This window comes from Dermacentor andersoni, chromosome 3 (assembly GCF_023375885.2).
Source record: "Dermacentor andersoni chromosome 3, qqDerAnde1_hic_scaffold, whole genome shotgun sequence".
Classification (NCBI taxonomy): Eukaryota; Metazoa; Arthropoda; class Arachnida; order Ixodida; family Ixodidae; genus Dermacentor; species Dermacentor andersoni.
The window spans coordinates 130,165,888-130,190,463 of NC_092816.1; the positions used below are offsets into that span (position 1 = coordinate 130,165,888).

At 48.8% G+C, this 24,576-nt stretch overlaps 1 protein-coding gene across 1 annotated transcript in view; it reads right to left on the reverse strand.

The window, feature by feature from the left end:
- LOC126525280 (uncharacterized) overlaps positions 1-24,108 on the reverse strand; it is a 36,057-nt gene extending 11,949 nt beyond the window's left edge. Inside the window, exons 1-4 of the mRNA XM_050173306.2 lie at positions 23,996-24,108; positions 13,519-13,745; positions 4,282-4,604; positions 1,995-2,165 (exon numbers count right to left, since the gene is read on the reverse strand). Coding sequence (XP_050029263.2) covers positions 1,995-2,165; positions 4,282-4,604; positions 13,519-13,745; positions 23,996-24,108 — 834 coding nt within the window. The remainder of the gene's footprint in view (positions 1-1,994; positions 2,166-4,281; positions 4,605-13,518; positions 13,746-23,995) is intronic.
- Between the last annotated feature and the right edge of the window lie 468 nt (positions 24,109-24,576).

Below are 24,576 nucleotides of genomic sequence, written 5' to 3' on the forward strand. Positions count from 1 at the left end.
TACAATACCTCGAAACTGGTGTCATCGTGGAAATTAACTTGAAGTGGATGCGTCCTGCAAGCTCACCGTCTACAAATCGTAATTTGCACTATGTGGACTAAAAGGGTACTTACTGGTTTGCGCTGGTTGGTTGCAATTCACGATCAATGTCATTTGCGCACAACTTGGAACGATGGCTGGGGGACGACAGACACAACCGCCAGCTTTCTTTTACCACTTTTCTTAGGCAAAGTATCTTTTTTTAAATCAGTTGAAAGTTTGCGCTTGGTGTCTGTCGCCCCCCAGTCCTCGCTCCAAGTGGCGCACAAATAACATTCATCACGTGCCTTAAATAATTAAGAAGTTAATTAGACGAATAAGCGTCTAGATTTCTCGTGCTAGTAATGTCCGCCTTTGAAAAAATCTCAGCACAAGGACAGGAATTATGCCATCTGCCACACGCGATCTACAAAAAAAATCCCTGAACCTCAACCTGATCACGCTGTATGTGGCACGTGAAATGGTAAGGGATGATGACGGGAACTAGAAGATGACGCGAGGAGAGTACTCCACGTCGATATTATCACGCGTGTTTGGTTTTCAGACCAGTGTCGGCAAATACGCCCCAATTTACCTATTGAAGAACTTCCCAGTTTAATAGTGGAAGCGTACAAAACGAATGGACACACACAATCGATGTACAACTTTAGGGGACACATAGCTTCAAAACAAAGCCACCTGGGAAGTAAAGCATCCGCGTTTACATAAAAAAGAACTTCTTCGGGCACAATACGTGGATGGAATGATGCTTTTTACCGCGCTTTGTGTAATTAGTTTCTTTATTGGTGTCAAATATGATACTTCTTTTTATGTACCCCCCTGCTGTAATGCCTGCAAAGGCGAAGCAGGTATCAAATAAATAAAAAAAATGTCTTCGCGGCACGACCTATTGGCAGCAGAGGCACAGTCTTCATCAGCTTTGCCTCTCCACAGCCACTGGGCAAAATTTCATACTGGGACTTCCCGTACAGTGATGATTCACTTGGTGAACGCGAGTGACGCGTAAGCGCGTCGGTGTCATAGCGCATATGAAACTATCGGCCCTCAGTGCGCCAAGACGCCTACAGTGTCCGCATCGCAGATCGTATTCAAGATAAGGCACGCGCGGCCACGCCATACGCAGCAGCCGCCGAGTAGAACGCGCACTTGCAAACATTCGCTTACTAACTAAATTAACAAGCACGGTGTCAATGCGCACAGGCAAACATAGATAGGTCACACTAGGTGACCGCGGACGCTCACTCGCGGCAGCAGCAGCGAGCGAAGTGACCTCCCTACTGTCAACGCAAACCGAGCGTCGATAACACGGTGCACGCAAAGCTACGAGCCATCAGCCCACCGAGGCTGCGCCCCCACAGCAGATCGCATTCAAGGTAAATCCCGCGTGACCACGCGCGCCCATAGTACAACGTCCTTCCTCTAGCATAACTTTTTGGTATCGCTTTATCTAACTTAGTAGCAGAATACATTGCTGTTCTAGTTTAGGCTCTTGAGCCGTGGCCATAAATCCTAGCAGCAACACCATATGCAACAATGCCATGGTAGTCTGACAGGCATGATGCGGGACAAGCGCGGCAAAATTGAAAGCTAGGAGGTGTGTGCCAATCTAATCTATTTGAGGCAGCAACGAAGGTTAAGGTATTTAACCGCAGTCTATTGTAGAGTGCGGCACAGTTAACGCCACTAACATTCGAGCAGTCATAACGATGGCTCGTGTTGTTTTTCTCCACTGTACTCACTGGAGCAGCACTAACAATGGTGAAAGCAGTCAGCAGCCCTCGTGTACGCCTCAGCTGACCCAAACTGAAGACAGTTTGCCCCACTAGCTAGTACTCTCTCAGTTGACACATCTTCTGTTGGCACCGTCCAGTTAATTCGATGCATTTCCTTAGTTTTATGAAGCAAACAATGGTTCGCATTAAAACAGACGCAATCCGAATCGGACGCCATCTTACGCCCATGGGTCCGCCAAGCATCCGCAGCCAGTAGACGAACATGAAGCAGACGACGGCCCTGAGTGGTGTGTGCAGGCGCTGTGTGCGGATGGCCAAGATGGCGCACTCGTCGCCCGTCAGCAGGATGCCCAAGAGCTCGTAGGCGCGCTGGGCGTCCGTCGGGCGGTCGACCTGGGTCCACGTGATAGGCCCGTTAATTCAATAATGTACAGGCGGTGGAATTTATTGCTGTTTAAGTTACCGTGTTTGATAGAAAAGTTGGAGAAGAGGTGAATTGTAACACCACTGTGCAACAAGTTTTTTTGCGGACGTTAGTGAGCGTCGTGGGAGCAAAATTACGTAGAGACCTTTAGCATGAGATAAACAAGGAGAAGATTTCGTACTACATCCGCTTGAAGCAAACGGTTAACTAAGCCGTAGAAAGCACCGGAAAAGTGAGGTCGTGTACTTTATCGACATTTATCGACAAAATTGCACTGATCCAACGCACATTTTGGCACCACATTAAAAGCAAAGCTTTCGCGAAGGGATATATAAATGCTACAAAACGGTTCTGATATTGCAATGCATCTTCCAGTATTGCGATAACTGGTCTGTCCGGAATGATAGCATGACTTGGAGACGATGGAGTTTCAGAATATAATCACTAGAGGGCGCTCTGGCGCTGGTGTCTGCGGATGCTGAAAGCACGTGGTGCTTGAGCCAGCATAGAGATGATGGCTATTACATGGATTTGCCTGCACTTCGTCCTTCTGGCTTCAATTAGCCTCGATACTTTCTAAACTCGTTAATTTAAAATAAAAAAAGTATCGCGTTATGAATAATTAAACAATCCTTATTAAAATTGTCCGACGGCAGGCTTCCAAGAGAGGACTTCTTGCGCAGAAGCTCGATATCGAAACCATTACGCGACGGAAGCGTGCATCAATAAGCTGCATAGAACTCCATACAAATTTCTCGCGGGCAAGCAAGCCCGTTGAAACGCTTGACCCATTTCAATTTGGCCACCTCAACAGGCTGACATGCTGCGATTTGTAGCGATTATGCGTATTCACAGTCTAGATTAGTATAGATTACTTTGAAATTTAGAACAATGAAGGCAGATAAAGCGTAATGGGAAAAGCCACAACAACGTCTGAATCCATGAGCGCAATGAGCAGAAAATTTCGTGTACTACCCATCATTCTCACGTTGGCTGAACGATCGCAGCACCAGGGTTCCCGCTAGCAATTATTGAAGAAAACTTCGTGTACAAGCCCCCCCCCCCCTCTCCGACACCCCTCAGGTGAGCCACGTCATCCACGCATCCCCAGATTACATGGCGTCAGTGATACGCCCGCATTTTATCACGCCAGGTCCGGCACCAGTCCACTTTACTCTGTTTGCATGTACCCTTACCCACCCTACCTCGTGAAAAGTCGACCGGGCAGGCACGCAAAACTCCATGAGAGCTTCAGAGAGCTTCAATTTATTCAAAAATTGAGCAAATTTGACGCGATGTGAAAATTGATCTTGTGAGAAGAGTTTTTGCTGCTCTCCGGCTACCAAGCATCGTTTGTGATTAGGCAAAGCGTAGCCAGATTGACCAACGTGATTGTGTAAGATGAACGGTTATGGGACTCACACAAGCACGTACCTTTTTTTTCTCGACTTGTTTTCCTAACAATTAAATAAAAATGGCGAACAATGTCAGACAATTCGGACAGGCAGGTTACGTACACTTGGAAGTAAATGCGAGTGCGTAACATGAAACAGTTAAGCACTGCTTAGTACCAGCCAATAATATTAACAAAACTGTGAGAGCATGATTAAGAACAAGCAAGTCACAATTGACACATCTTACAGAACTAAAGTACCAATAATAACAAACATAGCGAGAGGAACCATATTTTGTAAGGTGTTTTGCGGCTTTAATTCGCTTATGCGAAGCTCGAGCAATGATTAAGCGGGGAAATTTCCTCTGTGAAACGCTCTCGTCGCGAAAGAGAGAAACTAAAATTTGCTGTAAATCCGAGTTTTTTTACACCAGCCACATTAAGCTCAAGATGTCACTTCCAAGCAGCACTTGCCTTTGTAATATACGCACAGGTCCTACACAAGTAGGAACTCCAAAGGCCCTTTGTTTTTAGACAAAAGCCGAAGTTAGGGGAGATTGGAGGAAAAGGAAAATTCCAATTCTCGATGGCAGCAGCGGCGGATGCGAGCATTACGCGAGTAAATGCGATATCGCGCGAGTAACGCTGCACCGCATCATGGCGCAGCGTCAAATGCGCAGCAGCCGGCTCACCTGCAGCAGCCAGCGCGGCGACTCGACGACCCAGCTCATGACGGAGACCAGCAGCACGTACGGCGCCAGGGAGAGGACGGCGAGCCACTGCCAGGGCAGCGCGTGCGGAAACACGACGGCGACCAGGCGACCGAGCAGGTAGAAGCAGTGCTGGATGCCCACCACCGCGCCACGGTCGTCGTCGGGCGCCACCTCGGTGAGGTAGACGTGGGCGCTCAGGCTGCCCATGGCGACGAACACGCCCGACACGGCCTGGAACACGCAGATCAGGAACCCCGTTGGCAGCGCGGGCAGCAGTGTGGACAGCACGGTCGCCAGCGTGCCTGCGTCGAAGGGGCGCACACCTGAGAGAACAGCCGTTCCCGGTTGAGCCTATACATGGAGCCCCCCCCGACGAGCTAACGCAAGTCAATTAAAGCTATTCAGCAGGGGCCCCCGAAACGAGTAGTGGTGAAACCGTCGTTTTCGAAATAGCGACAATCTTGAGGCCTATATATATAGACGGGGGAAAGTAAAGCGGTTCTCGTATCCTATCTTATAGAGTATAAACTGACCTGACAGATGTAGAGAAGCAGCGTGCGATATGATTTAGCCGTTTCAGCATTTCATTTTGACCTCAACTGCTGATGCAGGCTTGGGCGGCGCGAACAGCCCGAGCAATTGTCGTTGCGGAAAAAGTCCACTGGCAGAAAAGACGACAGCTACTCGCTTGGTTTTCTTCGTCAAAGTCACCTATGCAACTTGCAGGGCCGAGGAAAGTGCCTGCGCGTCTGTCTTCTGCACCGTATACGAAGCATGATCCAAAATTTTGTAGGCGATGGTACCTGTGTGACTCGTTCAAATTATCAATTTAGTAGCTATGGTGTTGTTGACCAGGTTATAATATACAGGGAAGTTGCTTATATCTCTTGAGAAATTTCATGTCGTCTACTGCACTTATCAGCCCCAATTTCACTACTACGTGTGATCACTACGAAAACTCGTCTTCATATTTTTTATTTTTTCTAGTTTTGCCACTTAGCCTTAGTTTTCAGATTCTAGGACAACTCTTTCTTAACAGCAATGACCAAGTCAGTTCTAGCTCCAACATGCAGGGGAATCTGTAGCAGAATCGCTTGAAGGTTTTCATGGTTACTCAAAAGGTACAGATGATGTATTGACGATTGATGATGTATTGACGACATTGTGCTTTACACACCTATTTGGTAGCTCTACCATTATACCAATGACTCATCGGTGGAGACAAGCTTTTTTTTGTCAACCCTAACTCTACTGAACGCAGTGTAATTATTGAACGAAACTTATCTGATCAGCGGATTGTAAACAATGCGCACCATTTCACTACGCAAAGCAACTAAAATTAAACACAGCTCCTCACTCACGTTCAAAGATTACTCCATAGCTAAATACGGCATGATAGAGCATATGGAAGCTTTCTTAGCGAATTTGATGAAAATATTCATGTGCTTATACTATTTGAAACGTTTAGTAACACGTGCCGATAGTGCCTATATACGTCCATTCCGAATAAGCGCACGGATATATATATATATATATATATATATATATATATATATATATATATATATATATATATATATATATAGGCTAAATTTTGAACAGCAAGAGAGAAAGAACGGGCAGTCTAGCTATATATAAAAAATTACAAGGTAGTGTGCACCACGATATGCTTCAGTCAAAGGGCCATTGCTTTCAAGCGATTTAACAAATTTCTTTCTTAAAACATGACCCAAATAGGTGGAAGTTATTGAGTCATATGAAGACTCACTTGACAGAGTTATCAAATAACGAAGCAATAATCACTGATTTATAAAGCGTCGTACAGTATTTCATCGCTTTCTTTCATGGTGTGTTTACTGTCTCAAGTTTTCGTGGAACGCCAAGCGCAGCAGTTTTTTGCCCGTGAAAAGTTGTCTTTAATTCCTGTCCTGGCCCGTTTCCTTGCATTTAAATCTCAACACGAAAATATACGCGGATCCTGATGACTACGAAATATTATTATTTTTTTTGACGCTACGCAGAAACGATTGCCTGATTCCGCGTTCTTTTTTCTCGAAGATGGTTGTTCTTGGCAAGGCTAATGACTGGATGGAAAACTGGTGGAGTTATTCTTATTTCAAAGAAAGGGAACCACCTATAATTAAAAATAAATACTGCCCTGTACCTTCAACGGCCACATGTTGCTCGAACATATTCATCATCATCATCATCATCATCGTCGTCGTCGTCGTCAGCCTGGTTACGTCCACTGCAGGGCAAAGGCCTCTCCCATACTTCTCCAACTACCCTGGTCACGTTCTTATTGCGGCCATGTTGTCCCTGCAAACTTCTTAATCTCATCCGCCCACCTAACTATCTGCCGCCCCCTGCTACACTTCCTTTGCCTTGGAATCCAGTCCGTAACCCTTAGAAGCTGAAACACTTTTCGAAAAAAATGAGTTTTCTGCGGCATTCTACAGTTCTGAGTCCCATGAACACGAATATCTCGTTCAAAAAGGGCGGAAACAAACGCAAGCGGCTGTTTTTTTCAAGAAAACGCGCACCAGCGCCTCAGGGCATCGCGCGAACGCCGCTGAGGCCCGTGATTGGTCGGGGCCGCTGTGACGTCATTCGCGCCAGTCGCCGGTCGGCGCCGCCGTTTCAGAGCGTAGCACGGTAGCACGCTGTTCTGTTCTGGCTTCATAGGTGAGTTGTAAGCATTACGGAACGTTCTCGCTGTCTCGGACAGCTTGTTTTTTCGCCGTACATGTTCGAACCGACAGCCGATACGGAAAACGATGGCGGCAACGGCGATGTGGAGTGTGCCAACAACTAGAGCGATGTGTGCACCTTCTCGCGCGTTGGAAATCTTAGCTGGTAGGTATGTTTTTTTTTTTTTTCATGTAGCTGCACGTTCCAATGACGGGCGAAAAAATGCGCTAAAGTGTCACTGGGAACTTTCTGCTGGAAGAATGCCGAAGCACTAACTTCTCATTAGATTGTAAACACGGGTGCAATTCCGCGATGTCAAGCAGCTTGCCGCTGCTTGTCTAAAGTCCCGTGGTTTTTTGAGTGTTGATACACGATCACGAACATAAGTGCAGCGTTTCAAAGCGCGCACATGCAGTGCTGCGAGGTACAGTCATGGAAGTTGCTTATCATACACATCCAGAGATGGCCAGAGGTATTATATGTGCAATATTCATACTATGGTTCGACGACTTTGCGATTGTGGCTCGATCAAGAATCGGTATGCGTGCTCCATGCTAGTGTTGACATAAAGATATTAGGCAGTTTTCGCACCGCCGTGTGGTAAACACGATAACTGCAACCGTACGTCGAATGTCACTAGGCAAGCCTATACTCCATTTCATACCTCAGGTGCAACGCTGTGGAAGCTACGCACGAAGTCCGGTCACCAAAATTTATTACTGCTCGCGTTTCCGTCTATGCTTCGCACTGTGCCAGCGGCGTTTGCTCGCGCGAGCATGCACGTGAAGCTGCCGCGACGGGCTGCAATTAAAAAATATCGAAAAGAAAATTGATTTAAAAGAACGTGTTAGCAGCCGTATAAGTACACGGTTTCTTTATTTCCATGGGTAAATTCTGTTTTTTTCATTCAGAACTGAGCTTATAGATGGAAAAGTTTCTCAAAAATCGGGTCAAGATGGAAAAGTTTCTCAAAAATCGGGTCAAGAAACACCGAACTTTTTCTAAGTGCGAACGCAGCCACTGCAAGAAGTATCTCAAGCGGAACAACGGAACAACGCCGGGCTTCAGTCGCGCCGATTTAACTGGAATACCAATTGCCCGCACCGTTGTCAAGCTCCGATGATAGTCACTGTCGCGAAAATGGTCCGAGCACAGCACAGCTGATTTCGTCGGCACGAACTTATCTCTCCTCACCGCACGGACCCACTGCGCTGGAAGCTTCTTGTCCTTCGCCCGCCTGTGTTCGCGCAGCCGAATGCTGCACAGAGCGAGGGCATGTTGAGCGCCCTTGGCTGTAGGTACTCACGCAGCACAGAAGAAAAGAACAGTTTACGAAAATCGCAAAAGAAAGCAAACGTGAGCGGCGGTGGCGGCAGATCTCTCGTAGCGTCGTTCAGTAAAGCGCAGGACGGAAAGAGGCATGCCAGCACGCCGGTCCGGCAGCTCGGTCCCCGCGAATGACGTCACTCTCGCCGGTTCTCTCCTCTGGCAACCACCTCACCCGGCGCTCCGGGAAGCGATGGGGGCGTGTCCGCGGGGGTGATTTAGAAAGCGATTTGCACCCCTTATATTAACAAAACGAAGAAAAAATTTCGGAACCGTAAATTATTAGGTCTGTTCTTCCCGATCCCAGCGATTCATGGAAATCGAAAACCGTTTCAGCTTCCCTTTAATGACCATCGGTTATCTTCCCTCCGCGTTAGATGTCCTGTCTATGCCCATTTCTTTTTCTTGATTTCAACTAAGATGTCATTAACTCGCGTTTGTTCCCTCACCCAATCTCCTCTTTTCATATCCCTTAACGTTACACCCATCATTCTTCTTTCCATAGCTCGTTGCGTCGTACTCAAATTAAGTAGAACCCTCTCCGTAAGCCTCCAGGTTTCTGCCCCATACGTGAGTACTGGCAAGACACAGCTATTATACACTTTTCTCTCGGGGGATAATGGCAACCTGCTGTTCATGATCTGAGAATGCCTGTCAAATGCACCCCAGCCCATTCTTATTCTTCTGATTATTTCCGTCTCATGATTTGGATCCGCCGTCACTGCCTGCCCTAAGTAGATGTATTCCCTTACCACTTCCAGTGCCTCGCTACCTATTGTAAATTGATGTTCTCCTCCGAGACTGTTAAACATTACTTTAGTTTTCTGCATATTAATTTTTAGACCCACTCTTCTGCTTTGCCTCTCCAGGTCGGTGAGCATGCATTGCAATTGGTCCCCTGAGATACTAAGCAAGGCAATATCATCAGTGAACCACAAGTTACTAAGGTATTCTCCATTAACTTTTATCCCCAATTCTTCCCAATCCAGGTCTCTGAATACCTCCTGTAAACACGCTGTGAATAGCATTGGAGAGATCGTATCTCCCTGCCTGATGCCTTTCTTTATTGGGATTTTGTTGCTTTCTGTATGGAGGACTATGGTGGCTGTGGAACCGCTATAGGTATCTTTCAGTATTTTTACATACGGCTCGTCTACACCCTGATTCCGTAATGCCTCCATGACTGCTGAGGTTTTGACAGAATCAAACGCTTTCTCGTAATCAATGAAAGCTACATATAAGGGTTCGTTATATTCCGCACATTTCTCTATCACCTGACTGATAGTGTGAATATGGTCTATTGTTGAGTAGCCTTTACGGAATCCTGCCTGGTCCTTTGGTTGACTGAAGTCGAAGGTGTTCCTCATTCTGTTTGCGATTACCTTGGTAAATTCTTTGTAGGCGACGGACAGTAACCTGATTGGTCTATAATTCTTCAAGTCTTTGGCGTCCCCTTTCTTATGGATTAGGATTATGCTAGCGTTCTTCCAAGATTCCGGTACGCTCGAAGTCATGAGGCATTGCGTATACAGGGTGGCCAGTTTCTCAAGAATAATCTGCCCACCATCCTTCAACAAATCTGCTGTTACCTGATCCTCCCCAGCGGCCTTCCCCCTTTGCATAGCTCCCAAGGCTATTGTTGAGTAGCCTTTACGAAATCCTGCCTGGTCCTTTGGTTGACTGAAGTCTAAGGTGCTCCTGATTCTATTTGCAATTATCTTAGTAAATACTTTGTAGGCAATGGACAGTTAGCTCACCGGTCTATATTTTTTGAAGTCTTTGGCGTCACTTTTCTCCCTTTCTCACTATAGGTAATCATATTCCCGAATTTCCGCATCATAACTCAAGAATAACCAATTTACAGTCCGGTTTCAGAAGGAGTTATTGCACAATCACGCTTTTTGCAATCGTACGCACATTTCCTGAAGCATTAAACAACAGTAACCATATCAACGCATTTTTCATGGGGGCGTCTGATCGAGTTATTCAGGAAAAGCTTGTGCTCAAACTGAAGGATAATAATCTTCAGCAAGTACTATTTTTGTGAATTAGAGCTTGCTAAGTAAACCTGGTTCAGTTTGCTCCAGCTGAGGGGACGTACTGCAGCTCTCTTTCTTTCATAGTGGGGTAGCGTTCTGTGACAATTTCTACTGCTTCCATTGTATGTTTACGACCTCGTTAGTGTAGTTACATTGAAAACGAAAGTTCGTTTTCTCAGAAATCACAACTCGGCCTTATCAAAACATTTGAATTGCAATATAGATATTGTCGTCAGCTGGTGCAATGGTTTTGGCGTCGACATAACACCGATAAAACAGCTTATTTGAGAGTTACACTGCTAAAGTAGGACTATCAATTGGGAGTATTACAACTGCAGCAAGTCAATAGCTACAAGTACCCAGGCTTAACAATCACTAAGAATCTACCTTGGAATCCACGCATAGATAACATTGCTTCTGCACTCTGTAAGCGGTGCTTCTTGACGCGTAACATTAGATATAGTATCCCAAATGTACACTGCTGACATATTTTGCATACATTAGGCCAAAACACCGAGTAGGATTCTACAACGTGTAACCCTTTTAATAAGCATAACCATTAACGAACTACAACGCATTCGACGGGAAGTCATCAGCGTTCTTTACTGATTCTCCTACGAATGGTTATCCTAAAGAGCCTATGAAAACTAATGCCACTGAAAGATTTCAAGCCTCAAGAAAAAAAACCTTAACCTTGAGTTTCTGCCAGCTTCTTAACAAGTGTGCACTCGACACTTCTGTATAATTAACCCTTTGAACTTCATCGTACACTGGATATACAGAGCCCACACACTAACAGCTTATCTTGTACCGACCAATATCTATACATTTTCTTTCTTTCCACGTACAATAAGCGAGTGGAATCACCTCAGAGACCCTTAACACACACACGCACGCACACGCACGCACGCACATGCAAGCACGCACGCACACAAACACACACACACACACACACACTCAGGCCCCGTGTCGCAGAAAATGTGCTTTAGGCATCCGGCGTCGGCCGTCATTTCGCTAAAAATTATTTCAAACCACGCATACCCAACCATTCCTAATCACCATAGTTGTTAATATCTTGTCTGTCATTCTTTACAAAGTTGTTCCTCGGTATTTTGCGAATGATAGCCCACAAACAAATCTCATGCAAAAGAAACACCGACAGCACATACGTCTTATGTTGCATCTTCACAGACTGAAATATTAAACGTTCGAAAGAGTAACAGCAGATAAGCCAACGCAAGAGGCCGCGTTTCAACTGTAAAGCACGCCTTCGTGCGTAGCGTTCGCCGGAAGCGTTTCCCGGTAAATATTACGGTTACATAAGCTGCAGTTGCCGGCAAACGTGGAAAGCACACAGGGACCTTTGAATGCTATCGCTTTCCACTCTTCAAAGAAGCTTCAGCGTCCTCCAATTTTTAAAGCGCAAGCTTTACTGGCCGCAAACTTGCGATTTCGCCATGGCGGTGCTCCGAGGGGGCACATGACGTCACAACGCGAGCCTCGCCGCGGATATTTCTCTCTCTCTCTCTCGCTCCCTAGTCACTTCTGCGCATGCGCCACTACTAGCACCGAGCCAAAGGTTTTCCACCGCTGCGCAGCGCCGCGCCTTTCGCCACCATCCCCGTTTGGTATGACGTCACACCACGTTCCTCGTCGTTGCGCTCGCCTCCGCTCGCTTCGCCAGCTGCGTCGCATGCCTAATAACATGTCGGAGGATTGAAAAGGAGAGCTCGCGTGCGCCGCAACCACGGTTGAAGCGGCAGCATGGACGGCGACAATTCTGATAAGCAGGAGGAGGCCCGGAATCGACATCGGAACGAGACGAAGAGGAAACGAATCGCCCAGGAAACAGACGAACAGCGCGCCGAACGACTGGCTAAACGCCGCAACATAACTAGACGGCCAGACTAACCTGGACTTGCAATCAAGATTAACCAAGTCTAACCATGCTATGCCTTAGCTTTCGCTACGTATATCCCGGCATAGCCGAGCTAAGCCACTGTCTTCTTTTTAAAGAAATTTCTTCAAAGTTTCTTCGGGATGTGGATGACAGTACCCGTGTTAGTGTGAAATATATCGTGTTTTATTTCACCGCCCTTTTGTTGTTGTCATGTGATAATAATAGAGGCCTCTGGCATTCGTACACCACGGCAATATTTCTTCCAGTGTTTTACGGTACACCGGACGCTTCAGCCCTTCCGCAATTAAATGCCCCTGCAAAGCTTCTCAGCTTTTTTTCTCGTTGATTTTGCGAAAAAAGTTACCGCGCCCGCTTTTGCATTTTGCAAGGTGACTAACGCTTCTTTAAGGAACCGGCTTTCCGCGTGCGCGTGTGTTTGTGTGCGCGTGCGTGTGTGTTTGTAAATGTGCGTGTATGTGTTTGTGTGTATGGGCGTGCGTATGCGCATGTGTACACGCGTGTGAACGTATGTGTGTGGGTGTGTGCACGCGCGCGTGAGTGTGCGTGTGTGTGTTTGTGTGTGCCTGCGTGCATGTGTGTGTGCTTGCTTTTTTTTCTGTACGGGAACCTCTTTAACGTTGCAAGGCCAACCACTCTTGATATTCATATGATACGCTCCAATAAAGCAACTTGATCTGTATGTGCTTCAGCCAGCCAGAATGCCCGAGACAATGACGACTCATGCGTTTTAGCAAGCAAGAGAACAAGACGCATAGATAACAGGTAGGACAACAGTGTCAAGCTTTCTTTCCGATTACTACCGACAGCACGGATGGCTGGCGTCACACAGTTACCTTTCCGATCAACCCGCACCATAACAGCTTGATGCAACAATCAAAAAGGTTCAATCGCTCTTTGGCAATTCTTAATGTATAAGCTGTACTGCCACTTTCCACTACCACCCATCATGGTACGTCCCCCTACGGGGCCCTTGAGGTTTATTTGCAAAGCTAAGCGCGTCAATATGTGCGACTGGGAATTCATCTTGAGCTGAGGAACCATGTTGTCCGCGTTTTCAAAGCTCATTGGATGTTTAAGGGTGCCGCTCTACTATGAGAAGCCGACAAAAGTGACGTGCCTATGTTAAAGTTGGCGAAGTCGTGCCGAAAAGGCTCCTTCCCACAAAGGGACTTTCGTAGCGAATGTGAGTGGTAGTACAATCTAGCGTGGTGTAGGCTACACAGCAAGCCTGAGGCGTACCGATGATGACGCCTACGCCGTAGTAGTAGAGTCCCTTGGTGCGCCCAGCCGCCTGAACGAGAACGCTTCCGAGCACGAATCCCATGATGCCGCCCACTTCCTTGACGTCACCAACAGCCTCGGCGATGGCGGGACCGTAGCGCGAGTCGGCCTCCAGCTTTTTGCGCAGCACGATGTCGAGCGTGATGGTGAAGCCGTGGCAGAATTGGGCCAGCCACGCCACGCGCCTCGAATAGAGAAAGGTCAAAATGAAGCAGTGATAATGTAGAAGGCAGCAAGACGACGTTCTCTGTGCGGAACTCTGGCACAATTTCAAATTCAGTGTCCTTTCTTTTCACCTGGCTTTCAACAATGCATTAAATGTATAAGATACTGTCACTAAGCTTGGGAAAACACGGGGATTGCGGGAAATGGAAATTCAAGACGATGAGCAAAACGAGAACAAGGTGAAAGCCGGAGCCAACGTTTCGACATGTAGACTTGCAGAAGACAAGTCCACTTGTCGAAACGTTGGCTCCGGCTTTCAGCTTGTTCTCGTTTTGTTACTAAGCTTGTATTTCAATCTAGTCACGTGGCAAATTTTTTTTTCTATATCGTTCCCAGATTGTCACGCGTGATCATGCTGTCTCCCCTCCGATGACTACGTAATAGTTCGAGAAATCACGGCTCCTAATGATAACTCTATATTACCATTGGATCTTGATGCTGTTCCTGATCTGTGTAAAACTTTATGCTGGAAATGCACACTAATAAATGTGGAGTGACGCGCGAGCCTATATCGACCAGTACATATCGACTGCATATTACTTTGACAACCTTCCCTTAGAAGTAGTATCCTCGTTCTGCAGTATCCTTGTTATGTTTGTATCGAACATAATAAGCGAACGACCGATGAGGTTGATACGGGGTTATACCGGTTGGATAGAGTTCCCGAACATTGATAACGACACTGACCTGCGTGCAGATAAACAAGTGGCACAACGCTTACGCACACTGATAAAATTACCAGACGAGTTTTTAAGTGAACTTTTTCTTCTCTGTCGTTCCACCTTCTGTTTATTTTTACTAGTAATATCCTTTTACAGAGTCTGCCTTATTCATTTCAGTGTTTGTGTTCTTGTGTTCTTCTTTCTCATTAATTGTTTCGCTTTCTTTTATTATAACGTTTGCGTTGTAACCACTCCCTTCTGTAATGTTTCGGCCCTGAGGGTACAATAAGTGAACTGAAATTAAATGAAATTTCACCGGATCTAGACGGGCCTCAATTCTATAGCAAAGCCATGAAATATATAACAGTATTCGGTGATCGTCGCAAGCACGTGCAAGGTTCATCGTCCCTTTCGTCGTCATCATTTGGCTTCACTGTCACTGATTTTTCACCTAAGTGCGTGTCCTTGCTTCCGTGTAGCGCATATCACATATTGCACTTTGGAATACTCGCACTGTCAGCCTCAACACCATGATCGGGCGGCACGGTCCCGGATCTCTGAAGTTATGCCAGTTATGAAAAAATGATTAACGCCAACCAATAATTTATTTGAAACCGGACGTTTCGGTGCCAGCTCGGTCCCTTCTTCAGGGGTGACTAAAATGTGGGCCAGCAGCAGCATGGGGCGGCCTATGGTCTCCCTTTGTTAGCACGTGGCGCAGTTCACTAACGTGCGCGGAGGGAAGCGTTCGGCGTCCTGTTCATTGTCGCCTTCGTGAGCCGGATGTGCCAAGACTCGACGTGCCGTCTCTTATACGGATTGTGTTCCACGGCCAAGACGCTCCCTTCCTCGAAAACGATTCTGTAGTAGGCGGACTCGCAGTGCTCGGCGAGGGGGTTGCCTTCCGAGTTCAACAGTCGGACGCCGTTCTTGTGTTGCCTTATAAGCTGGGGAAGGTTTTTTGTTTGGCCGATGTATGAAGCTGGGCACTTGGAGCACGAGATTTTGTAGATTACACCTGGTTTTTATCTGGAGACGTGGTCTTTGGGTCGTGGTACGAAGCGGCCGATTGTAGAAACGGGTTTGTGGGATACGCGGGTTTGTGGATATCGTACTTTCGTAGGATGCGTGCCAGTGCTTCGCTGGTGCCCCTCACGTATGGAAGCACAACGCGAGCGCGTTTTGTTGTTTTCGTGGTGGCTGGCCTGCCTGTCCTCTGATCCTGACGGCGGGAAACGCGTCGAATAAAGCGGCGTGTGTAGCCATTCTTCTGCAGAGCAGCGAGCACGGTGGCTATTGGTTGGAGTTAATAATTTTTCCAACTCGTGTTCCCAACCAGACAGACTTCCGTTGAAGATGCGTTTATTCATATGCCAGTTATGCTAAATATAGCGCCTTGAATTCATCGGAGATGACCCTTGGCGCGAAACGCGGTTTTTGGATGAAGCGACGCCGGCCTTCCCGGATAAGGGCACCTCAAGAAACAAGCGCCGGAGGCGTGGTCCAACCTTACTCGTTCAGAGAGTGGCCAATGGCACAGGCTCTACAGCGCGTTCACGCGGACTAGTGGAGGCACCTCTAGGTAGAGACAGTTTGCTTCTTAGCGAAGCAAATGTGCCTAGTTGGCTGGCCTTGTTGCTGCTGCACATTTAACAGCCAAGGGAAGGTGGCCGCTGTCCCCTGGTAATGAACGCGGCTGACGACCTGGTCGCCTTTGCTCCGTACGGGTTGAAAATTATAGCGAGGATCGCGCCGTGTATGGAGCCGCCGTAGATGGGGCAGCTGAGCAAAAGAGAAAAAGCATAGGAAGGATAGACAGAGGCGCACAAGACACAGACAGGGACCAGACGGCGATTCGCTGTTCTACAGCGTCTTGCGAACTAAGCACACTGCAAATCTAGAGCGGCATGGAGTGTTGACCGGTCCGCGGCTTAGTGCATGCTGGATCAAGCTATGTCAAGAACGTAGCCTTAAACTAAAGTTAACGAGAGGGAGCAGCTTATGTACGCTGTATTCTGCACGAAGCGTTCTGTGGCACTCTAGACCGGAAAGATGGCGCCCTACTGCATGCGAACGCCTACTTCTGTGCCACCACGTTATCACTTAGTCGAAGCTATCTGTATCTTCGACTTCGGAGCCACAATATCTTTTAGCAAGCAGCTCATAGCTTTGCGGATACTATCTAGAAGGCTACGCTTGGATGACGCACCGATTAATTTCAACAAAGCATGTGAGTGCATGTGTGGCCACGCTTATTTCGATTTGTCAGGACTGCTAGTTACTGCACTGAGCCGGCGCCTGCTACGCCTAGCGATTGCAGTTACTTTCAAAATACATCGACAGGGGCGCAAGAGCACATTGTTGGATATCGCACCGCTGGCACGAGTTGTTGGGGTCTCGGTGCTGACGCCCGTTATTGCCAATGGGTCGCAAGCCCCAAGGGTAGCGTTGGCCTGGCGGCCTGGGGCACAGGAAGCATCCGAAGGTCCCGGCAAAGCAAGAGAAGACTGGTAACAGAACAACTTGTTTATTCTAACATAGCAAAAGAGCGGCCGGTCAGGTCGACCGGAGTGGAGAGACGGGAGAGCACGTAACTCAACAGTACAAATCGGAGCCTCTCTCCTGGCGTCCGGGGGCAGCTGCTCTTATACCCTCGGCGTCGCGGTCCAAAAGAGAAGGTCACGGGATGAAGGTCACGGGATGAAGGTCACGGGATGAAGGTCACGGGACGGTGGAGCATGACCCCACGACGGCGCGAACTGTCGAGCCGAGAGACCTGCTGAACCGAGTGTAGTGACGCATCGCCAACCTTCACTTGGGGAGCTCCGCTCCCCTGATGCCGCGCTTTGACAAGCGTGGGCACACACACACACACACACACGAAGACACGTGGCACTGAAACACGCCTGGGCACGCTTGGCGGGTAGGCGTTGCGGCGGCGTCGGACGGGCCAAAATGTCCGCTGCTTTGAACAAAGCCCCGGCGTCCGTTGCATCCGCGCCGGCATTACCGCGCGTTGTAGGCGAAACGTAACAGACCGCCCCGCCGGGGGAAGGAGATCCCGATGGTCAGGGGACTGCATCCGCTGTCCGGAGGGATGTCGCTCGATGATGCTCATAACCGAAGTTGGGCGTCCTTGGGCGTTTCTTGAGCGCAGCGCACAGAGAAGGCCTCGTTCTCACGTTCAGGTGCACACAGGACACTGCAAAGTGACTTCGGGAGAGTTGACATTTTTGTTCTCGTTTCCGGCAGGCGTTAGAACCACGCCAAAAGTCAACCGCTCAGTCAGCAAGCACGGCACAACCCTCACTAAGCCCTGCCAGGCTCTTCCCCCTTTTATACTGCTGCCTAGTTCCTTACAGTAGTTTAGCAGCACTCAGAACGCGTCCACAAATCGGAAAAATTGCACTAGAAAGCACATCATCACTTTGAAACACTACACAAAAGCAATAAGTTAAAAAAAATCCTGCCTCAGGAAGAAAAACATCAGTAACAAGCAATTTTGAGGCTGATTCCCACGTTAGGGGCTTCGACTTAAGCCATCGGCGTTACCGTTGAGACTCCCCTTTTTGTAACGCACCTCAAAGGAATATTGTTGCAAAGCGAGGCTCCAGCGCAGGAGGCGGCCATTTTTGGGAGAGATGGTCTGCAGCCATCGGAGAGGGCAGTGATCCGTTTCAATGATAAACCTCGAGCCGGCTAGGTAACATGACAATTTCTGAACGGCCCACACGATACACGCACACTCTTTCTCGGTGGCGCTATACGCCTGCTCACGACTGGTCAGCTTACGACTAGCATACAGGACGGGGTGTTCTACTTCTCCATTTTCCCGTTGGCACAGTACAACGCCCATGCCTCGCTCACTAGCATCACACTGAACAACGAACCCTTTTGTGTAGTCGGGCGATCGTAGCACAGGCTGGCTTGTTAGGGCGCTCTTTAGGGCGCTAAAAGCTCTTTCCTTTGTCTCATCCCAGACGACTGTTTGAGGCTCTGTCTTTCTTAGAGCATCCGTCAAGGGAGCCGCGATATCAGAGTACCTGGGGATGTACCTCTGATAATAGCCGGCGACACCTAAGAACGACCGAATATCGGTCTTCGTACGCGGTTGCGGGAAGTCTCGCACAGCGGCCACCTTTATTTCAGAGGGGCGGCGACGACCCCGACCAATCACGTGTCCGAGGTAGACAACCTCGGCCTGTGCTAACTGGCACTTGGGAGCCTTGACTGTCAAGCCCGCATCGCGCAGGCGGGTTAGCACTGCCCGCAAGTGCGCCATATGCTCAGGCCAGGATGCGGAGAATATCGCTACGTCGTCTAGATACGGTAAAGCGAATTCTTGCTGTCCCCGCAACACTTTATCCATGAGGCTTGAAAAGCAGTATGGCGCGTTCTTCAAACCAAAACTCAAAACTTTAGGACGGAATGTCCCCATTGGTGAAATGAACGCCGCATACCTACTAGCCTCTTCTGTAAGTGGAACCTGCCAATAACCCCTGACAAGATCTAGGGTGGAAATAAACTGAGCGCTACTCACTCTCTCAAGGCGCTCCTCGATGTTAGGGATCGGATAAATTTGATCCTTAGTGATGGAATTAAGCCTGCGGTAGTCGACGCAAGGACGAGGTTCCTTGCCCGGTACCTCAACTAAAATCAAAGGGGAGGTATAATCACTCTCACCCGCTTCAATAACACCGAGCTGTAGCATTTTCTTTACCTCAGCCTCCATAATATCGCTCTGGCGGGGTGACACCCGGTACGCCTTGGATCGTACTGGCTCTGGGGAGGTAAGTTCTATGTCATGAGTAAGGACAGAAGTCCTACCAGGCCTCTCAGAGAACAGACCTTGAAACTCTTGTAAGAGCTGGTGTAGTTCGGTTTTCTGCTCAGGCGACAGCGATGCTTTACTTATTAAGTCACTAATGACTTGATCGGTGTCTTTCCTGTTCGTCACTGAGCCTAGTCCCGGAAGCTCGACCGGAAGCTCTTCTAACTTTCCCGCATCGGGAATTTCCTCTCCAGTATCTGGTGCCTTTAACGCTACAGGCTCAATTTTATCCCGTTCGGGCGTGCTCTGACTACCAGCTTGCTGCACCTCTGACCCTTTCTCATCGTTCAACAACGTCGGCCCCGCAACTACCGCCTTTGCAGCGAGCTCCCGAACCTTCGATCTGGTTAAGGCCTGAACGCTAGCCTCACCAAACAAAAGCCCCTTCTCGCGCAGGAGGTGATCGGACCTGTTCGAAAATAGGTACGGGTACTGGGGGGGCAGCATAGATGACACTGCGGCCTCCGTCTCAAGTGCTCCGAAAGGTCCTTCAATAAGCACTTTTGCTACCGGCAGACACACGCTATGAGCTTCCACTGCTTGCTTGATCCATGCGCACTCGCCCGTGAACATATCGGGTTCTACGTAAGAGGGGTGAACTACATCCATTGTAGCTGCGGTATCGCGAAGCACTCGGCACTCTTTCCCGTTCACGAGGAGGTCTCGCATGTCGGGCTCGAGAAGCTTGATGTTCTCGTCAGTGCTGCCTAATGAAAAAAACACGACTTTTGGTTTTGTTTCTGGGCACTGCGCCGAAAAGTGACCCGGCTTCTGGCACGTATAACACAGGCGCGCTTGCCTCGCCTCGAACCGCTTTCTGCGTTCGGCTTCGGCTGCCGCCGTCTCCTTACGTTCGGTCGGACACTGCGCCGAAAAGTCACCCGGCTTCTGGCACGTATAACAAACGCGCGCTTGCCTCATCTCGAACCGCTTTCTGCGTTCGGCTTCGGTTGCCGCCGTCTCCGTACGTTCGGTCGGACTGCTTTCACTCGCATCCGAACTACGTGTGTCCCCCTTTGCTCTCATGGGCGTGAACTTTGGCCTCTCAAACTTGGAGCCAAATTCACCCTTTTGACCGTCCTTAGCTCCGCGAGCCCGACGCGTCACAAACTCCTCGGCTAGCTCAGCGGCTCTAGCCACCGTACTAACGTCTGGCCTATCCAAGACCCAGTACCTCACGTTCTCAGGTAACCGACTATAAAACTGTTCTAGCCCGAAACACTGCAGAACTTTCTCGTGGTCACCAAACGCTTTCTCTTCTTTGAGCCACTCCTGCATGTTTGACATAAGCCTGTACGCAAACTCTGTATATGACTCACTTCTGCCTTTCTCATTTTCCCGAAACTTCCGACGGAACGCCTCCGCTGACAGCCGGTACTTTTTTAGCAGACTCGATTTCACTTTGTCGAAATCCTCTGCCTCCTCTCTCTCCAAGCGAGCGACTACGTCGGCCGCCTCGCCGGGTAGCAAAGTGAGCAAGCGCTGTGGCCACGTTTCCCGAGAGAACCCCTGCTTCTCGCACGTTCGCTCAAAGTTAACCAGGAACAAACCAATGTCCTCTCCAAGCTTAAACGGCCGCATCAGGTCAGTCATTTTGAACAATACTCGTTCTCCTGCACCGTGTGCCTGACTTCCATTACGAGCGCGTTCCATCTCTAACTCGAGACGCTTCATTTCCAAAGCGTGTTGACGGTCGCGCTCTTCTTTTTCTTTCTCTTTTTGTTCTTTAAGTTCGCGCTCATCTTTCTCTTTCTGTTCTTTACGTTCGCGCTCATCTTTCTCTTTCTGTTCTTTAAGTTCGCGCTCCTGTTTCTCTTTCTGTTCTTTAAGTTCACGCTCCTGTCTTTTTGCCGTCTCCCTCTCCTCAATGGTCTCAAGGCATTCCGACAGCTCGTCATCCTCAGCTTCCAACTCAAGAATAGCCCTTAGCAGTTCTGGTTTTCTGAGTTTGTCTGAGACATCCAGACCCAACTCTCTCGCAAGCTCCAGCAATTTCGGTTTGCGCAACGACTTCAAATCCATGGCTGCTCTGAATGCTGCTTTCTCTACTGCCTACTATTGTCTTGCCGCAAACTAACCCGGTAGCAACGACAACCACAATTACCAGCTCTGTTTCTAACACTAACAAAAGCCTGGCAAAACTCAGAAGAAGAAAGTCCCGCACTCACCAAACCTTGCAGCCAAGACTTCAGCGCAGTCGTTCCGCTGCAGGCAACCAGTCATCACACAGGGCTCGTTGCGCTGCTCCCGGATGGTCGTTGTGCTGCTCAGCATACAGTCAACCGCATCTCTTCGCTGCTGGCCTCCGTTGTCGCGATCTCACCGCTGGCAACCAGATGTTGGATATCGCACCGCTGGCACGAGTTGTTGGGGTCTCGGTGCTGACGCCCGTTATTGCCAATGGGTCGCAATCCCCAAGGGTAGCGTTGGCCTGGCGGCCTGGGGCACAGGAAGCATCCGAAGGTCCCGGCAAAGCAAGAGAAGACTGGTAACAGAACAACTTGTTTATTCTAACATAGCAAAAGAGCGGCCGGTCAGGTCGACCGGAGTGGAGAGACGGGAGAGCACGTAACTCAACAGTACAAATCGGAGCCTCTCTCCTGGCGTCCGGGGGCAGCTGCTCTTATACCCTCGGCGTCGCGGTCCAAAAGAGAAGGTCACGGGATGAAGGTCACGGGATGAAGGTCACGGGACGGCGGAGCATGACCCCACGACGGCGCGAACTGTCGAGCCGAGAGACCTGCTGAACCGAGTGTAGTGACGCATCGCCAACCTTCACTTGGGGAGCTCCGCTCCCCTGATGCCGCGCTTTGACAAGCGTGGGCACACACACACACACACACACGAAGACACGTGGCACTGAAACACGCCTGGACACGCTTGGCGGGTAGGCGTTGCGGCGGCGTCGGACGGGCCAAAATGTCCGCTGCTTTGAACAAAGCCCCGGCGTCCGTTGCATCCGCGCCGGCATTACCGCGCGTTGTAGGCGAAACGTAACAACATATGCAAAAACGTATGCTGCGGAAATATCGAGGCCTCCATGTTGTGGTGATCGCGAGCAGCCGTCGATTACTGTGCGACACTGTGCTCCCGCATGTTTCGAATTCCTGCATGAGACGACTTCCCTACCCGTCAAGAGCGAAAAACTACTAAGCACTTCTGTGCCCGCCATGGTAGCTATGCGACTATGGCATTGCTCGAGGTCACGGGTTCGATCCCGGCCATGGCAGCCACATTTCGATGGGGGTGAAATACAGAAACGCTCGTCTATTCGGTGCTCGTTAAAGATACCCAGGGTATAAAAAAATCCAGCAGATCCCACGCGTTATGGGAATCGGTGTTATGCGAAGCAGTGTGTGGGGTGCCTACCAAGTGAACGAAACGAGCGTGAGAGCACCAAGACGTAAGCGGCTGTTTCATGACTTACATGACACGCATGTCATGACATTCATGTCATGACCTATCATCTGTGTTCGTCATACAGTCTTGTCATACTATGCCAATTTTAGTACGTACGAAATTAACGAAACGAGCATGAGAGCACCAAGACGTAAGCGGCTGTTTCATGACTTACATGACACGCATGTCATGACATTCATGTCATGACCTATCATTTATGTTCGTCATTGACTCTTGTCATATTATGCCAATTTTGGTACATATAAAATTAACGAAACGACGATGTGAGCACCAAGGCGTAGGCGGCTGTTTCATGACCGACATGACAAACATATCATGATATTCATGTCATTACGATGAATTAGGCTGTCATACACTCTTGTCATACTATTCCAATTTTGGTACATACTAAGTTAACGAAAAGAGCATGAGAGCGCCAAGACGTGCGCGTCTGCATAGATACTGTCAAAGTGACAAATATTCGCCAAGAGATGTTTCGCATTTAATTAATCCGTAGTATGCCACTATGGTGGACGCTATAATCCAATTGTGGTTCTGGCACATACAGTCCCATAACTCAAGTAAAATTTACCACTTCTTCCTCGATGCGATGTGCAGGGTGAGGCATTGACAATAGCAACCTTTTCGTAGGTTATGAGCAATGGCGCACAACAACGCCTCAAGCAAACAAGCACGTCTCGCTGTGTGTTCTGTGTACTACCAAGACAACCAGTAGTGGTGCACGCAAGGTAACATTTACCATCAACTCACCGCTCTCGTATTGCATTCAACACTGAATAAACGAAAGATTCGCGGTCAACATAACCGCTAATTATCGTCAATCAAAACAAACAGCCGGGAAAGCTTCGCGTACATCGATTCCCACAGTTCGTGGGATCGGCATTATTTTTTACGTACTGATCTGTGCATCAGCGCTTAGCTTGTGAAGGGCGTGGTGCATAATTATAATGATCGCACGACAATAAAGCCGTGACGTATGTGAGTGTATGCATAAACACTGAATACTACTACATGTTTCATGACGTCCATTGTAAGCATATCGCATTTAGTTATATGGCCCTTAACTTACATTATTATAGGCCTTCGATGAACATAGATTTCATCGCGCGGGTTTGAGCGCAATATTTTTCTTTTTTCACTCATCTTTGCTACACTTCTCCCCTGACTCAGTAAAGAGTAACCAACTCTCGGTATACTCTTCTTAACTTCGCTGTCTTTCCTTTAGTTTCTCTCTCTCTCTCTCTCACTCTGACGAGGCGTCGGAGAGAGGCAACGGGTTATAGTACACTCAACTCACCAGGATGGCGGAAAGCGATGCTCCGTCAGGATACGGCGCCTCTGCTGGGCAATGTGTCCTTCCACGTGGGCCTTCTCCTCCAACTGGCTTTCGCTACCCACGTCAGCCTGCATTCTTGTTGTTCCTCTGCCACGATTCAGCACCGCCGGCCGGACAAAAGTACTTCTTCTTCTCCTTCTTCTTCTTCTGTTTCAGCCACGAACGGCAGACACAACCAACAGGGTAGTAACCTTGCCAGCACGGTATCGCTCGTGGTTGCTCTGTCCAGGCAGAAACAAAAGAAAACGAAAAAAGCTGTCGTGGCTTAGCTTGGTTAAGCCTGGTGATTGCGAAGCAATTGGCCTCGAGCTCCACCACTGGAAAAGCTGGCGCCACTGTCGGCGTGACGTGCTAGGAGGGATCACGTGGACATAGCGGCCGCGTCGGCTGCTTCGGGCGCGCCGAAGCGAGCTTTAAATTCCCTCGTACGCTGCGGTCCTCATTTAGAGGCGAAATTTTCCCGCTTCGAGTGTCTCCTTTACAACGCTTGAAAGCACTACAATAGGTAGTGGCTGCCTTTGAAGGCGCGCAACATGGTAGGC